This window comes from Marmota flaviventris, chromosome 10, assembly GCF_047511675.1.
Source record: "Marmota flaviventris isolate mMarFla1 chromosome 10, mMarFla1.hap1, whole genome shotgun sequence".
Classification (NCBI taxonomy): domain Eukaryota; kingdom Metazoa; phylum Chordata; class Mammalia; order Rodentia; family Sciuridae; genus Marmota; species Marmota flaviventris.
In genome coordinates, this window is record NC_092507.1 from 120,716,350 (window position 1) to 120,733,374 (window position 17,025).

At 48.3% G+C, this 17,025-nt stretch overlaps 1 protein-coding gene across 1 annotated transcript; it reads right to left on the bottom strand.

The window, feature by feature from the left end:
- Window positions 1–961: 961 nt before the first annotated feature.
- Window positions 962–1,159, bottom strand: LOC139707492 (small proline-rich protein 2E-like). Its single transcript, XM_071618804.1, has one exon. It carries the CDS (start codon window positions 1,157–1,159, stop codon window positions 962–964), a length of 198 nt encoding a protein of 65 aa, XP_071474905.1.
- Window positions 1,160–17,025: the final 15,866 nt, after the last annotated feature.

Consider the following 17,025-nt stretch of genomic DNA (forward strand, 5'->3'; position numbering starts at 1 on the left):
GGTCCCAGGTCCCAGGGCTGAGTCCTACAGTCTGCATGGACCCGAGGGCCTGCCTCACGCTCAGCCCAGTCTGCAGCCCTGAGTCCCCACGTCCCTGCATGGGGAGTCCCTATGAGAGCTCATGGAGAGGGGCCTGGGGGCAGGAAACATGAGGGACTGAGATGGGTGGCCAGAGGAGAAGGAGACGCTTAGCTTGACCCGGGCGCCCAGTCACTCTCATATGGCCCTGAGTTCCCAGGTCTTACCAAGGGTTTCCCACTCAGTCTCTGCTGCCCTCCACTGGCCCTTTGTCCCTCTGTGATGTCCACCATCCCCAGCAAGAGAACAGGCACAATGTCAACCATGGATTTTATTTTATTTTTAATTTGGGAATCAGAGAAGAAGAAACTTTATAGGTCTCAGAATATTCCAAGTTCAGAGTTCAAAGAAAGGGGTGAGCTGCGTCAGGGTTTTGGAGATTATTAGTAGGAAACAGAACCAGAAGACGTCATTGACGTCACCACAGGGTGTGGAGCTGGGGTGTAAGGCTCTAGGCGTTTTCCCCATTGATTTAAACAGTTTCTTGTGTTCATTTTTAAGTCGTGCTTGCTCCAGGAAACCTTGATGAAGTTGTTGCATCCCGAGGAGGTAGAGAGAGGAGCAAGTTCTGAGTTCTTACAGTGATCCACATGATCAGCAGGAGGCTGGGTAGTGGAGGAGGTTGCAGCTGAACATAATGGCATATTTGAACCACGGGTCAAAGGTCTGAGAAGGTGACCCTCCTGTCTAATCCCTGCAGCCTCCTGGAAGAGGAGGTGGAAGGAGGCATGGATTTGGGGAGGAAAAGCCAGTTGACTTTCTTCTTGGTTCTGAACTGGAAGCTTCTTCTAGGGTGATCCTTGTAGTGTCTGGAAATAAGCTGGAGGAGGTGGGCAGTGGGCAGTGTCTGCATGTCCAGGAGAGAGAGGGCTGGCTCCTGAGGCTACTTCCACTTTGGTGGATAGTCCTGCTGGCATGGAGGGCACTGGACAGGGGGGCACTTCTGCTGGCTGCAGGGTGGAGGACAAGGCTCTGGGACCTTGGGAGGACAGGGCTCTGGGACCTTGGGAGGACAGGGCTCTGGGACCTGGGGAGGAGGCTGGCAGGGGACTTTGCATTGTTGCTGCTGTTGATAGGACATTTTTCCAAAGTTGAAGGTAAACTGAAAGAAAGAAGAAGCACTTTAGACTGAGACAGCCCTAGGGAAGGAAGTGATCCCCAAGTGATCACAAGGGAGGAGCATCCTCTCCCCTCACCCTTTAAAGTATCAATGGAGAGACGTTGCACATGTTCCTAAGACTGTCCCCCTACAGGGACATCCCTGAGCCACAGCTGCCAACCACGGGGAGTTTGGTGGCTCTGCCCACAGGTGACCAGTGTCTCCTCAGCCTCCCCCTCCCAGGAGATTGGGCCTGGACTGTGTGCTATTCTTTAAATGAACATTTCTCACACTCCAAGGAACCAGGGAAATAAGAAATGTGGAAAGTTCTGGAAGGTGGGCCTTGAGATAAAAGGGAGAATGTCTTTGGAAATGTTGGCTTCAGGAGAAGAAGGCTGGGGACAGCAGGACACCGTGACATTTAACCATCTGTGGAGGCAGAGCCAACTTGGAGGGAGGCTGGGTCATATTTTTCCCTTTTCGGGTGGCCGTGGCCCCTATTCTCCACTAAGTCGTCTCTTCTCCTGACTCAGAGGCCTTCTGGTGACTCCCCCAGGCCTTCCGTGTCTCCCCACCACTTTGCCACTTGATCCTGCTCCTTCAGGGACAACCAGCCTCCCGTGGGGTGGCCCGCAGTGAGCACTAGAATCCAGGAGCACACCTGCGTCAGTAGGGAGCCCCAGTTGGGCACCCCACATCCTAAGCTCTGGGTTTCATTAGGCTTTATCTTGGGTCCCGAAGCTCAGTCACTGAAGGAGAAACACTCAACGTGATGGACAAGCTGGGTTCACGCCTCAGCTTCACCAACGTCCACTGAGTGGCCCGGCATTTTGTCCTCTTCCACTGCATCCTTAACCTCCTCCAGCTCAAAGGTCACTTTAGGTTTAGAACAGTGGCCAGCCAACATTTATTGTCAAGGGCCAGAGAGGAGACACGTAGGCGTGGCAGGCCAATGTCTGTAAGAATTCCTCCCGTCTGTCATTGTGGAGAAAAGCAGTTACAGAAAGTACCTAAACCCACATGAGGGCCGTGTCCCAGTGAAACCTTGGTGTCATACACACTGGTGGCAAGTGGCCTGGGGCTGACTTAGGCTTGCCAAGGCCTGTGGGCTACAGCTGACCTTGGACGTGTCTCCTCCTCTCTCTCCCTGCTGGCTGCCTGACCCCCTTGGTCCTTATTTCCTTCTCTGTCCTGTGCCTCTGTTCATCTTGCTGACTCTGACGATCTTCCTGTCCCTTCTCCATCTCTCCCAACCCCAGGCTCTACCCTGCCTCCTCATCACGCCCATCGGGACCCTGTTGATGGTCCTGTGAGGCTTTCTCCCCCCAGCGCCGGCTCCCACTCACCTGCGGCTCTCCTGGCTGCTCTGTCCTCAGGGACCCACGAGGCAGTGGGGCAGCCTGGAGCAGGGTCTTTTATCCTGGGCTCAGCCTGGGAAGGAGGAAACCAAAGGGGTTTCCCCACCGTCTCCTGGCGTCCTGATGCTGCACCCAGTTCCTGAAAATCTTGCCCAACTCCCTCTTTGCACTGAAAAGTCCGGTTTTGCAGCTCTTTGGTGGATAACAGTGTTCCTATTCCTTCTGGAAGGATCTTTGTGTGTGTGTGTGAGATGGGTAGGGTGGAGGACGTGAGGTCAGATCCATGTTCCTCACGTGTACCTGAGGGCTTCCTGGAGGTGGGATGATATGAGGACACAAGACGAAAGAAATTTCTGGGCTAGACTTCTGTCGGACAGTAGAGTGTATTTTGACATATTACCACACTGGGAGTTCAGCTTATTCTAATTAGGATCCCATTCCTGTGGTTGTACAGACGTGGAGATTCCTAGTGGCTCATCCACATACGAACATGGTGCCCAACACATTCTCCTGTCTTTTCTGTTCCTTTCCCTCCTCCTTCCCTCCATTCCCCTTTGTCTAATCCAATGAACTTCTATTCCCCCACCCCCACTTTTGTGTGTTAGCATCCACATATCAGAGAGAAATCTGTCCTATGGATTGGGGGACTGGCTTATTTCACTTACCATGATGTTCTCCATTTCCATCCATGTAATGGGAAATGGCATAATTTCATGCTTCTTTATGACCAAGTAATATTCTCCCATTTTCTTTATTCATTTTTCTGTTGAAGGGCCCCTCAGTTGGTGCCCATAGCTTCACTATTTTGAACTGAGTTTCTGTAAATATTGATGTAACTGTGTTACTCTAGTGTGCTGATTGTAAGTCAGAAGACCTTTGTCCCTTGCCCCTCAGAGCATGAATCTCCAGGATATATAATCAATAAAAAACCTTAACACCAAAAAAAAAAAAAAAAAAAAAGAAGAAAAAAAAGCCTGATTAATAAATGGGCAAAGGACCTGAGCAGGCACTTCACAGAAGAAGAAATTTAGTCAGTTAACAAATATATGAAAAAATGTTCTCTATCCCTAGCAATTAGAGAAACACAACTTAAAACCACATGAGATCTGTCTCCCTGCAGTCAGAATGGCAGTGATCAAGAACACAAGTAACAATAAATGTTGGTGGATGTGGGGAAAGGTCCCCTCATTCGTTGCTGGTGGGACTGCAAATTGGTGCAGCCCCTCTGGAAAGCAGGATGGAGCGTCCTCAGTAACTAGGAAGGAGCCACCATGTGACCAGTCACCCCACTCCTTGGTACACACCCAAAGGGCTCAAAACCAGCCTCTAGCAAGTTCTCTGCTTCCTCAGGGAGGCAGCCTGGAGGAGGTGGATGCAGAGGTCCTTTCCCACAGTGCCCCTGGGTCCTTGGTGGTAGAGAACCATTAAGGGGCCACGGAGGCAGAGCTTTTGGGTGGGGACAGAGCATGTGCAGGGGCTGGTAGGCGGAGGGCAGGGGGTGCAGGACCTGAGCCTCCCGTGTTCTAAAGCCACCACAAGAGCAAGCCTGAGGACTGGCTGTGAACTGTGGTGGGTGCCCCCAGAAGACACCTCTGTGGACCTGGATAGAAAGAGCCATTAGAAAAAGGTCAACGGGGCGTCTGGAGAGTAGACAGGACTTTCCAGCCCAGGAACTCTGATGAGAGACCAGTTTCATCAGGACCTTGATAGACCTGGGAAGGGGGAGTGGAGTCATTCCTGTCCCATCTCTTGGCTGTCAGTAGTTTTGTGGGTTCAGGAGGAGGTGGAGGGGGGTCTGTGGCCTGGAGGTGTGGGTCACAGATTTTAAGGGGGTGGTGGTTAGAGCTGAGAGTAAGAGGAAGGTGACAAGTCACCGAGGACAGCAGGAGCAGTCCTTGGTGGGGACTGATGGAGGAGCAGACGTGGATATTGAGGGTTGGAAGGCAGGGACGGGGCGTCTGAGAACTTGGGAGGGAGAGCAGATGTCACTGGACAGAGACAAAGAGGGGAGAGGTTGTCTTAGGGATGCTCAGGTCCCCACTAACTTCCCGTGTGATGTGTCTGCCTTGTGCCGCCTGCTGTGGAAAGCCACACGCACAGGGCCACCAACAGCTGGATAAGTGTCCCAGAGGGAGGGGACCATCACCTGGACTACTCGTGAAGTGGAGGGTAGTTGTTCACTACGGATCAATAAGAAAGGATTGGGGTTACTTTTAGCATTATCCAAATGTGGGGCGTGGTACCTGGGCCCTCTCCAGTGGAAAAGGGAGCACAAGGGTGAGCCGTGCACCCTGGTGACGGAGCTGGTGGGGTGGGGACACAGGAGGGGAGTCCACATTGCAGTGGAGGTTCAGGAGCCCAGCAGGTGTGTGGTGCCCACTCAGGCAGCACACCCAGGTGTCAATGCCAGCCTGTGAGTGGGTACAGATGGACCTGAGGAGAACGGGCATCGGGGTCCTGCACCCAGGAACCTTCAGTGTTCACAGTCCCCCACCCAGGAGTGGCCCTAGGTGTCATTGACTCTGTTTTTGTGTTTCAGAGTTTGGGGAAGTAAGACACACCTGTCTTTCAGGTAGTCCCAGGACTGCTGGGAAAAGGCTGGGGGAAGGATGTCCTCTATGTGCAGATATTCTGGGGAACTAGTCGCCTGGGGAACCTCACATAACAATGTGCACTGAAGAGTTTCAGCTCTTGGAGCAAAAATGCTGGAACTCGGTGAAGGTGAGAAGGTGACCAGCCACAGTCTGGCAGGTTCCTCAGCAAAGCACTGTTTTGTGAAAGGAGGGAGGGTCTGTCTCCCACCTGGGGTGACTGACAAGGTCATGAAAGGTGAATAACCTGATTGTGGGTCTGGGATCTTCCCAGCCATTAGAAATGTCCCCTGAGTGGTCCACAAGGCCTTGTCTTCCCCACTACTGTGAGCTCTCTGTCCCTAACCAGCCAGGGGTGCTTTATTAGGTGGCCTGTGGGTCCTGGGCCAAAGCAGGACATGCAGAGCCGGTTCTCAGTGGGTGGCAGGGAGCCCTGGGAGGTGTGATGGATGAGCCTGGAGACAGGCCTCTGAGTGGGGAGAGCAGGGTGTGGAGGGTGCAGTCCCCTGTGGTCCTGGGCGGGATCTCCACAGGCTGATGGATTCTGAGGATTAAAGCCACCTTCTGTGCAGCCATTGATGATGTCCTCTCCTTTTCCTGTCAGCTCTTCCCTCCTTCCTCCCCCTCCTCCTCTCTGGGTCCCCTGCCTGAGAGGGTCTGGGCTGATCTCTAGACCCGCGGGCCACCTGTCCACCCACTCCTGTGTCTCTGGTTGTCCATTTCTCCTCATGGCCACAGACGGTTTTTATGTCTTGGAATGTTGGTTGCCTATCACAAAGGGGGGGTGGAAGGCGACTTTGGTTTATAAAATCAATATTTAAGTTACTAAACTTACAAATTAAAGCATTGCCTCTTGTGGACTATGATTAATACCTCAAATAATTAGTATTATTAATTTTAATTTAATTTATTATTATTATTTTAAAGTGTAGAAATTTTAACATTTTTTTTCAAGGAACTTTGGAGAAATGATTGATCCTTTTATCACCTTTAAACTTTCTTAGCAACTTAAACTGAAGTCACAGAGTTGACACATTCAATTGCTATGCACCTTAACTTTCTGACTGACAAATGTAACACCAAATACAATTGAAGAAAATGTCTACATATTTTGATTGTTATGTTTTCTTAAATATTTCAAAAACTGTTTGGAAACCTAGCCAAATTCCATTATACCTCACCTCTTAAAATTACAAGTTTAAATAGATTAGTCAGTTACACATTTTATAAACTCTAAGGTGAGTCCCTTAAGTGATCTTACATGTCAAATTTTGTATTTTAAACGCCCTCCCCTATACAGCATACAGTTACTGTGCCAGTAGGGACTGGCACTCAAACAGGGGACTTTCATAGCTGGTGCCTTTTTGATTCAGTTTGCACATTAACCAATAATTCCTTGTTATAAATCTGCACCATCATTTCCAGATTCTAATTCCATTTACTGTTTATTTGAGTTTTTCATTTCTTTGGGTCTTTGGGTATATTTTATTCCTCTCATCCCTGGATCTAAGGACATAGAGGCATTCATATCCTTATGTTATTCCTTCAAAACCTGCACTTGATAATTGGTAACTAATATGGTTCTGCAATAATTATCCTCCTCCTCCTCCTCTTCCTCCTCTTCCTCCTCCTCCTCATCACCATCACCAACAGACCCTTACTAGGTGCAGCGTTAGTGCAATGTGGGAGACATTAACTTCCGTGGTAGTACTTGGGAAGGAGTCATTCCTTGAGTATCTTTCAGCTTTGTCTTGAAGGATGGGAAAGCTGGGAGAGGGGCACCAGCCTTCTGTAGGGATTGGCAGGTCTGGCACTTCCCACAGAGGTGAGCCCTTGCACCAGAGGAGTCACTGCAGGTTGAACAGGGAAGGCAGCTGATAAAAGTCCCGAGTGTTAGCAATCAGAGAAATGCAAATCAAAACTCCTCTGAGTGTTAGCTCAGGACTCAGAAATTGCCTTTTAACTGTTTGTGTGTTGGAGCACCAGGGACGGTTCCCAAAGAGACAGCAGTGCAGTCTGACGTCTGGAAGACGGAGAAGGAACTGGGAGGAGAGAGGCTTTCTTACCTGCTCATCAGGTCACATCCACCCCTCCACAAAGGGTGCAAGGCATTGCACCTGGGGACCCACACAGATACAGGATAAAGGAAAAACCGAGAATCAGCATCTTGGAAAAGAAGAAAAATATTCTAGGAAGAAGGGCCCACGACTGTTCTGGTCTTCTGCTGGGCAAAACCATGTCCTGCATCATCTGCTTCAAGTTGCTCCTTTTCTCCGAGGATCCAAGTGACTTTTATCTTGGCTCAAGTTGATTGATGGAAACAAAAATAAAATGTCTCAAAAATCATTAAAATAAAAAATAAACATACACACGCACACACACACACACACACACACACACACACACACACACCCGAGAACATGGTTTTGTATCTGGGAGAGGTGAGAAGTGTTTGATGGATCAGTGTTATTCTGCCGCGGTCCTTCTCCACACTTAGGGGAGTTGACAGGTCCATGATATGTTCTCTCCATGGTGTTTATGAGTGCATTATAGTTATTCACAATAGTGGAATTCATCATGACGTATTCATACATGCACATAATTTAATAAATCTCATGGCCCAGTACCTTCCTTTTCCTCCTCCTGATTGTCTTCTTTTACTAGTCTCTGTTTATTACTGTTAGTTTTAATTAGTGCATAATAATGTATATAAAATGGGATTCATTGTGGTGTGTATTCACACATGGACACAGCACAGTTTGGTAGACTTCTTTCTGAAGTTCTCCCACCCCGCATTGCTTTCTCCTCCTCAATCCACTTCCTCTGCTCTATTGACCTCCCTTCTATGTTCATGAGATCACATTTTATTCACTGTTTTTCTCTCTAGTTTCTGAGTGTGAGAAAAGACATTCACCCCTTGACTTTCTGAATCTGGCTTATCTCACTTGGCTTGATGTTCCCTAGTTCCACCTATTTGCTGGCAAATTACACAATTTCACTCTTCTTTAAAAATTTTGGTTTTTTGCAGTTGTAAATGAAGAGTGTGCCTTTATTTTATTTGTTTCATTTTTGTGTGGTGCTGAGGACCAAGCCCAGTGCCTCACTCATGCTAGGCAGGTGCTCTGCCACTGAGCCCCGGCCCAGCCCATTCTTCTTTATGGTTGAGTAAAAGTCCTTTTTGTACCTATGCCACAGTTAAGAGACCTCTGCTCTCATGCCTAAGGGCCTCAAATAATCTATATCATTGTCCTTTGGGCTGGAAATGATCTCCTACAAGTTTTAACTCATCAATAACATTTCCTTTACTTTTACAATTATGTAAAAAAGTAATTGTTATTTGTAAACTACCAGCGATAAATAAAGTATTTCATAACTTTGCTGCAAGATAAATTAGGAAGGATTGAACTAATCCATTAATTGGTGCCTCAGTCTGTTTCATGTTACTATAACAGAATGCCACAGATGGTGTAACTTATAAAAAAATAGAAGTTTATTTGTTTTGTAGTTTTGGAGGGTGAAAACTCCGAGATGGAGGAGCTGCGTCTGGTGAGATGCGTCATGCTTTCTGCCTGACAATATGGCAGAAGGCTTCCCATGGGCAGGACTTGTGCTCACTGTTATCCACTCTTGGCATAATGAACCCACACAGTTTTCCTGTTGCAGAGGTAATAACATTTTCTTTCTCTCACAACTCACAAGATTGCCATAAAGCTTGTGTAAGACAACAACATTTAGGAACCTAAAGTAATTTATTTATTCAAAGATATTTATAGAGCATCTACTCTATTCTAGGTCTTGGGCAAGGTCTTGAGTGTGGATGGTGAAGACGCAGCCCCACTGTTCAAAGAGGTTGTAAGTTCAAAGGGGAAGCAGGTGAGTGGGAAATCCACTGGCTGCAGTGGGGTCTGATAAACAAAGTCGGGGTGTTTTGTGGGACCATTAGCTGGGGCTCCTGTTCCCTCCCTTCCAGGGATCCCCAAAGGCCTTTCATTACAGTGATGGCTTTGTTGAGAAATGTGAATACATTAGCCAGAAAAAAATAGTAAGAGGATGGTATGTTACTAGTAAGGAAATTCCCTGAGAACAGAAAGAGGGGATATGAGGGAAATCATAGGAGTTCCATGGTGCAGCGCACACAGTCTAACATGGAGTTATGAGGAACAGGCTGGAGGGGAGGAAGTCTCTGGGATGGAGCTGGGATTGTCCTGTAGGTCAGTGTATTTCAGGAATGCACGTGACGTAATCAGGTGGGACTCTTTAATGGAGAACTGACTGAGAGCAATGCGGAAGATGAGTTTGAATCCAACAAGATGGGGCAGGAGAGGTATGTTAGGAAGCCATGTAATGACTGAACAGGAGACGAGAAGGCCCTGAACCAGGGACAGAGGGGGAATTGGATTCCAGAAATATTTAGACCCTCTGTGTGGCATGACAAGGTGTTGATCTCTACACAGTAGAGACGGCTCAAGAAGCTGAGTGTGGTGTACAAGACAGAGAGCACAGGACGTTCACATGGTTGTGGGAAAGAGCATCAGTTTGGTGGCACTTGGGGGACGTGTGGATAGAGAGGCAAGAGGGTATTTAAGTTTGGAGTCAGTTCTGGAGTGCAAATGTAGGTGTGCAAGGGAACAGAAGATTCGGGTTATTGAAACCACACGGGTCATGGGCATATGACTAGAAAGTGTGTGACCTGGTAATATCTATGAACCAGGGGCAAGGACTCCATGTGGCACTTCGAAGAAAAGGTTCAGAACAAGGAGAAGATAATGAGGCACAGGAAGAGGAGGATTAGTTAAGTGGATGTTGCGAAAACCAAGAAGTAGAGTTTGAAGAAAGAACAATAGAAACTATAAAATGCAGAAGAGAAATCTAGGTAGATAAAAACTGAAAAAGAGATGGCTGCTATAGACCTTGATTTACCATAATGGTGGGCTAAATCAGATTGCCGTGGACTGAGGTATAAATGGATGTGAAATAGAAAAGGCGGCGACTGAAGACAACATGAGACACGGCCAAGAAGGAGTGGGAGATGCTGGACTATGACCAGGGAGGGTCGCAGGGCCAAGGAATAGGTTTTAGAGAGCGGCACATTGGAGCTTGCCTACAGGATGGTGGTGATGTGCCTTCAAAGCAGGAGAAGTTGAGAGAACAGAGAATTGAGATGGCAGAGAGAGCAAGGCTCTCGGGCGAAGGGGAGGGGTGAGGCCAGGGGGCCAGTGGATGGGTGAGCTCCACTGAGTGAGTTTGGGTTTTGGGGTTAAAATTGAGCCTTAACTATCCAGAAGCATCGAATGAAAAGTAGCCCCTTCCAACTCCCCAGACCTCCTGTCCTCTGTTATTTCCTATTTTATCAAATTAAGTGAAAACTATTTCTTCACTACTGTGAAAATAAAGTATTTGCTTCCCTAATCTTATTTTCACTATTACTCTCCAAATCTTCCTGCTATAGTTTTTAATTCCTCTGTGATTTATCCTCAGAGATCTGACAATTGTGGTGCTTGTTTTAGTTCCCGGACTTTCCACTAAATGAGATGGGGATGTTGGTGCTTATGCTCTTTCCTCTAACATCACCCAACTGTGGCAAAAATATGTTTCTCTTCCATCATCAAGACTGATAACATTTGCCTTCTGCATTGTTATCCATGATCACATCTTGCGTAATTTGTGCATGTGCTGATTTAAGATTTGGACACCAGTGAAGACAAGTCCTGGGATTGAAATGGAGCAAATTCTGTTTCACTCATGTAAAAATATGTCAAAATGAACCCCATTAGTATGTAAAACTATGATGCACTGATAAAAACTTTAAAAAACCCTTGCAGTTGTCATGTTGTGGTAGTTATGTGGTGGTAGCACTGTCTGTACAGGCATTTGTTTTCCCGACAGCCTTGTGCTTTCTACCTTGTATTAGATGGAGTTTCTTAATGGAAATATCCTTCCTGAAGTCTTTCACAATTCTGTTGGCGGGGAGACTGGATGACCTCAGTCCTGGACAGTGGCTACCCCAGGGCTTCCACTCATTCACTCTCAAGTGAGGTCAGTTTTTGAAGTTTTCTTTTTGGGTTTTTGCTTTCTATTTGGTTGGAGTTAAACATCAAGAAGTTCCATCAGATGACATGAAGCTGCATCTTGCTATTTCTGAGAAGGAGTTTATTTTTCATTCATCTTTGATTAATCGTTTGCATGTAAAATTGTAGATTCAACAAATATATTCCTGTGGAATTTGGAAGGCATACAAAATTGATCCTTGGTCTTCCAGCATATAGATTTGATGATGATTTTTTTATTTGACTCATGGCTTATTTAATCTTGAAATCATACACAGTTATTCCATTCTTCTTTTTTTTTTTCACTTACGAGACATAATAACATTTTTGCAATTAACATCTTACTATTCGGGGCTCATTTTGATCCACTCTTCCTGTTATTGAATCTATGCTCCTTTGTCTTTGGGATAGGCTAATAGCATACTTAATACATTGGACTTCACCTGGGGATGATGAGAAAGAAGAAAGCCAAGCATTCCCACTGTGCCTTGGGAAGAGTAATACACCCTGAGCACTGGCTTGGAGATTCCCATTTCTCCTGGATGCATTCAGTTGAATTAAAAAGATCCCTTAGGAAAAAGTTTTCTAAAACCACAAGACCCCCAGCCAGTTCCCTCTGGATAGATTTCCACACTACGCAAAGTGGTGGTGGAGTCCAGACAGATGATACGCGTGCTTCAATCTGTGTGGTGTGTGTGTTCGGGAAGAACAGAGGTGTGGACTCTCCTCCCTTCCTCAGCCTCCATTCACCCTGTGATAGATCTGTTTTAATCACACGCTTCCTACATCTAATTTCTTGCTCCAGCGGGCACCAGCCTTAGAATTTCAGCATCAAAAAGAATGTCATGACAGCATCTCACGCATCCCAAGAGCATCCCTGTTCCTTGGGGCCTCCCTGAGACATGCCAGTTTCCTGATCCTAATCTAGATGACTCAATTCTGAATTTCACGGTGCTGGGGAGCAGCAACCGGCTTGGTGTTCTTCCCTTGGATTGCCAAAAGTCAACATCAGGGCTCAACCCAAACAAATTCCTTTACCTTCAATCCCCAGGTTAGGCTACCAGTCATCTCTTCTGTCCCACACCAGCCCAAACAAGGTGGGAAAACTGCAGATGCTGCCCAGCACTGTGGGTAAGATCCCAAGGTGTGAGCTCTTTCCTAAGGCGGTCGAGGGGCCTTCTCAGGGAAAGAAGGAGCAGCCCCTACAGGTGCCCCCAGGTCCTTTTAACAGGCAGTGAACCCAGCCAGAAGAAGGAGTAAGCAGGGCAAGGAAGTCACCAAATAGTCCCTAATCTAAACAATGCCTTTAATTCTTTCCCCATAGCATTAGGGATTGAACCCGGATGCAGTACCACTGAGCAACATCCCCAACCCTCTCTTTATTTTTTATTTTGAGACGGCCTTGCTGCGTTGCCTAGGCTGGCATTTAACTTGCCGTCCTCCAGTCCCAGTCCCCAGGGAGCTGAGATTATAGGGGTGTGCCACCACGGGGGCTAACAATGCCACCTTTTGGTATTCGGACAGAACCCAGAGGTGCGTTACCACTGAGTTACATCCCCAGCCCCCTTTCTGTTTTCTGTTTTTAATTCTGAGACAGGATTTTGCTGAGTTGCTCAGGACCTCTGTATTGTTGCTGGGGTTGGCCTTCAATTTCAATCCTTCTGCTTCAGCCTCCAAGTTGCTGGGGTCACAGGGTTGCACCACTGTGCCTATGACATGGTTAAAATTATTGATTAGTTATGATTTTGTTAGTCTTAGTTTTTCTACCTTTCTGGGCTCATATTTCTTCAAGAACCACTACGTTGTGTGTACTACATTAAGCATTTATTAGAGAATTGTAGTATACTTTTGAGGGTATAGTCCTTACTTTAAACTTGTAGCTATGTAAACTGATTTTCAAGAGGTCAGAAGTATTTACTGTCACATAATAGTAGTGGTGGATGTTGTGTACCTAGCCAATAGCTAAGTTTTCCCAAAGTTGGGACCATGAATAATTGTGTTTCCATAAATTATAATAAGATGTTATTATGTACTAGTATTTACTTACTGTGTTTCAGTAAATTATATTGAGAAATCATCAATGAGTTCGTGTCAGCCATATTTGATTTAGTGAAGTAAAAATATCCATCAATCAACAAAGATTGCAAAACTTCCTTCCTCGAGTGTGCAGAGAAGGCCTGAAATCCTACTAACTGCCATTTCAAAACAGAGGATCCAGTCAGGGGGTCTGTTGAGTGGACTCCTTGGGAGACAGCAGCACACAGTATTTTTGGGGTGTGAGTGGAAAATTTTCTCAGTGGCAACCCAGACTCGAGGCAGTTTGGAAGAAAGGGGGAGAAGACAAATTTGGGTTCCAACAGAGTGCAGTCACTTGGCTTCCAGGGGCCACAGAGAAGAGGGTGGCGAGTAAATCTACAAACGTGGAGCTTTGGGGAGGGACCCCAGCAGTGACTCTTAGCCTAGAGAGCTGAGGAGTGAGGTGCCCTTGAAGCCCCCTAAAGGACCAGTTGGAAGCTCACCAGAGGAGGGACTGTCAGCGAGTGGGGGGAACTGAGGTGACCGTGGCCTGTTCAAGCCAAGGACCTATTGAGGAAAACTTAGAGACCAACAGGGCCGGCAAAGGAGAATGAGTGTAAAGAGAGAGTGCCCTTGAGGGTGAACTATGGCCAGCCTGAGGGTCTCTCATTGAAGGGAGCAAAGCCGGACACAGGGCAAGCGGAACTGAATGGGGAGCAGTTTTACATAAAGGTAGTGACCAGCTGGGTCTAGGTGACGTGCCATTTCTGTGAAGGAACATCATCCCAGCTGTCAGAAATCGTGGCATATTTTCCACTTGTCACCTGTCCTGGAACGAGAACCTGAAATCAGGTCTGTGAATCACTGATGTGGTCAGGTGAGGGGATCCTGGACAAGGAAGTTCTTGTCATCAGTAGAGGGTGGCAAAGCATTTTGGGGATGGCATGCAGGTCATATTTTTGGTTGGGAAATCAGCACCTCGTGCCAGTCCTGGGCTCTTCCTCCGTGTGGGGCCTCCTGGGCCTTATAAAAGGGCTCCCTGCCCCGCTGAGCCATCTTCCTGCCATTCAGTTGTGGACCCTCTTTGGAGAATCTGGTGAGTACGACTCTTAGAGGCCTTTCTTGGCCCTCAGTTATCTTAGGCTTTAACTTGGGGGGAATGTGGCCATTTCCCTTAACCCATCAATGCTCATGAAGGGGGAGGAGACGACAAGGAGGTTTTGGCAATGATTTTCAACTGGTACTTGGCAGATGACGTTGAAGGGGGTGAGGGAAACGGAGTCAAAGGTGCAAATCTCATGGAGTCAAATCTTAAATGGATAGAGTTTTAAACAGCTCCACGTTCATTCCAAATATATCCTCCTCCGAGTGCAAATCTCCTTGAGTGATGGGCTGGAGCCTTCGCAGTGCTCCTCAAAGACTCACGGCTCAGTTCCCTTAAATGGGGAACCAGGGCTTAGGAAATGTGAGAAGCGACGCTTGTTGGGGATTGGCTAGAATTTTAATACCTGGAGTTTCTTTCTCTAGGTAGTTATTTATTTTCAGAAAGGTACTTGTTGTTGCTACATAAGTAATTTTGTTTTTAGAAACTGGTATAATATGAGATGAACTATAAAAGACCCAAGAGTTGAGGGTAAAACATCCTAAAATGGAAGAATGGAGAAGCTACACAAAATCATAGACTGAGAAATCAAAACAGGCCCCTGGAGCCCGGAGGATTCATGTCCTAGGGATCTGTTCTGCCAGTGATTCTGTCTCTAACAGAACTGCTTGTCTGTCTGTCAGATTATCTGAGAGCCAGGAGAGATGTCCTACCAGCAGCAGCAGTGCAAGCAGCCCTGCCAGCCACCTCCCGGGTTCATGCATAAGTGCCCTGAGCCCTGCCTTCCACCACAGCATCCTGAGCCCTGTCCACCATGTCATCCTGAGCCCTGTCCACCACCACAGTATCCTGAGCCTTGTCCACCACTACCGCATCCTGAGCCCTGTCCACCATGTCATCCTGAGCCCTGTCCACCACAGCATCCTGAGCCCTGTCCACCACCACAGCACCCTGAGCCCTGCCATCCACCGCGGCACCCTGAGCCCTGTCCACCACAGCACCCCGAGCCCTGCCATCCACCAAGGCACCCTGAGCCCTGCCATCCACCAAGGCACCCCGAGCCCTGCCATCCATCAAGGCACCCTGAGCCCTGCCATCCACCAATGCACCCCGAGCCCTGCCATCCACCAAGGCACCCCGAGCCCTGCCATCCACAAAGGCACCCTGAGACCTGCCATCCACCAAGGCACGCTGAGCCCTGCCATCCACCAAGGCACCCCGAGCCCTGCCATCCACCAAGGCACGCTGAGCCCTGCCATCCACCAAGGCACCCCGAGCCCTGCCATCCACCAAGGCACGCTGAGCCCTGCCATCCACCAATGCACCCCGAGCCCTGCCATCCACCAAGGCACCCCGAGCCCTGCCATCCACAAAGGCACCCTGAGCCCTGCCATCCACCAAGGCACGCTGAGCCCTGCCATCCACCAAGGCACCCTGAGCCCTGCCATCCACCAAGGCACCCTGAGCCCTGCCATCCACCAAGGCACCCTGAGCCCTGCCATCCACCAAGGCACCCTGAGCCCTGCCATCCACCAAGGCACCCTGAGCCCTGCCATCCTCCAAGGCACCCTGAGCCCTGCCATCCTCCAAGGCACCCTGAGCCCTGCCATCCTCCACGGCACCCTGAGCCCTGCCATCCACCAAGGCACCCTGAGCCCTGCCATCCTCCAAGGCACCCTGAGCCCTGCCATCCTCCAAGGCACCCTGAGCCCTGCCATCCACCAAGGCACCCTGAGCCCTGCCATCCACCAAGGCACCCTGAGCCCTGCCATCCACCAAGGCACCCCGAGCCCTGCAATCCACCATGGCACCCTGAGCCCTGCCATCCACCAAGGCACCCTGAGCCCTGCCATCCTCCATGGCACCCTGAGCCCTGCCATCCTCCACGGCACCCTGAGCCCTGCCATCCACCATGGCACCCTGAGCCCTGTCATCCACAAAGGCACTCTGAGCCCTACTATCCTCCACGGCACCCAGAGCCCTACCCACCTTTAAGGAGCTCAGAATCATGCTCAACTTCAAGGTGCCATGAGTAATATCCACTTGATCTTTGCCCACCTGCAATGCACACCTCCACCATGTCAACAGAATGCCCTCCTGTGCAACCAGGACCACCTGCCAACAGAAGTGTTCATCCAAGAGTGATAGCACTGGAATTTATAGGGACCATGAAACAACAAGATCCAGAGACTCTTCTTAAATCTCCTTCCTCCTCCCTTCAGCCATGGTGACCGACAGAACCTTCCTTCATTTCCTACCTTGTTGGCACTGACGGAGGGAGGGCTTTGCTCCTGCACCTGATACTGTGTTGCTGGAAGATGATCAGTGGGGTCCTTGCCTGACCTTGCTCTGCCAGCCACCCGTCTGTCTGTCATCTCCATGGAGGTCCCGTCTTGTGAGCCTGTCCTTGTCTATTTTGCTTCTCCAATAAAGCACACGTTTCCTGGTCAAGCCACATAAGTTTTGTTTGCATTTTGTGTGTTTTTAAAAACCTCGTCTGTGAACTGTGTTAGATGAGTGTTCTTTTCCACCCCTACTGCATTATTAGAATCAGGCTTTCAACCATTGAATTCAGTTTTGCTTGAAATATGCCTTTGGATCGATTGCATCAAATAATTCTTATATTGGTTTGAAACTCACTTTTACCCCTTTGAACTTGATGACCTTGAAAGATTATTTAAAGTTTCTTCAAAAAGTAGGGAAGAAGGTATTCAACTCAGGATACTCCGAGAAA

Bases quoted from the DNA above. Each gene is read 5' to 3' on its own strand.
- LOC139707492 (XM_071618804.1), bottom strand. From the start codon at position 1,159: ATGTCCTATCAACAGCAGCAACAATGCAAAGTCCCCTGCCAGCCTCCT.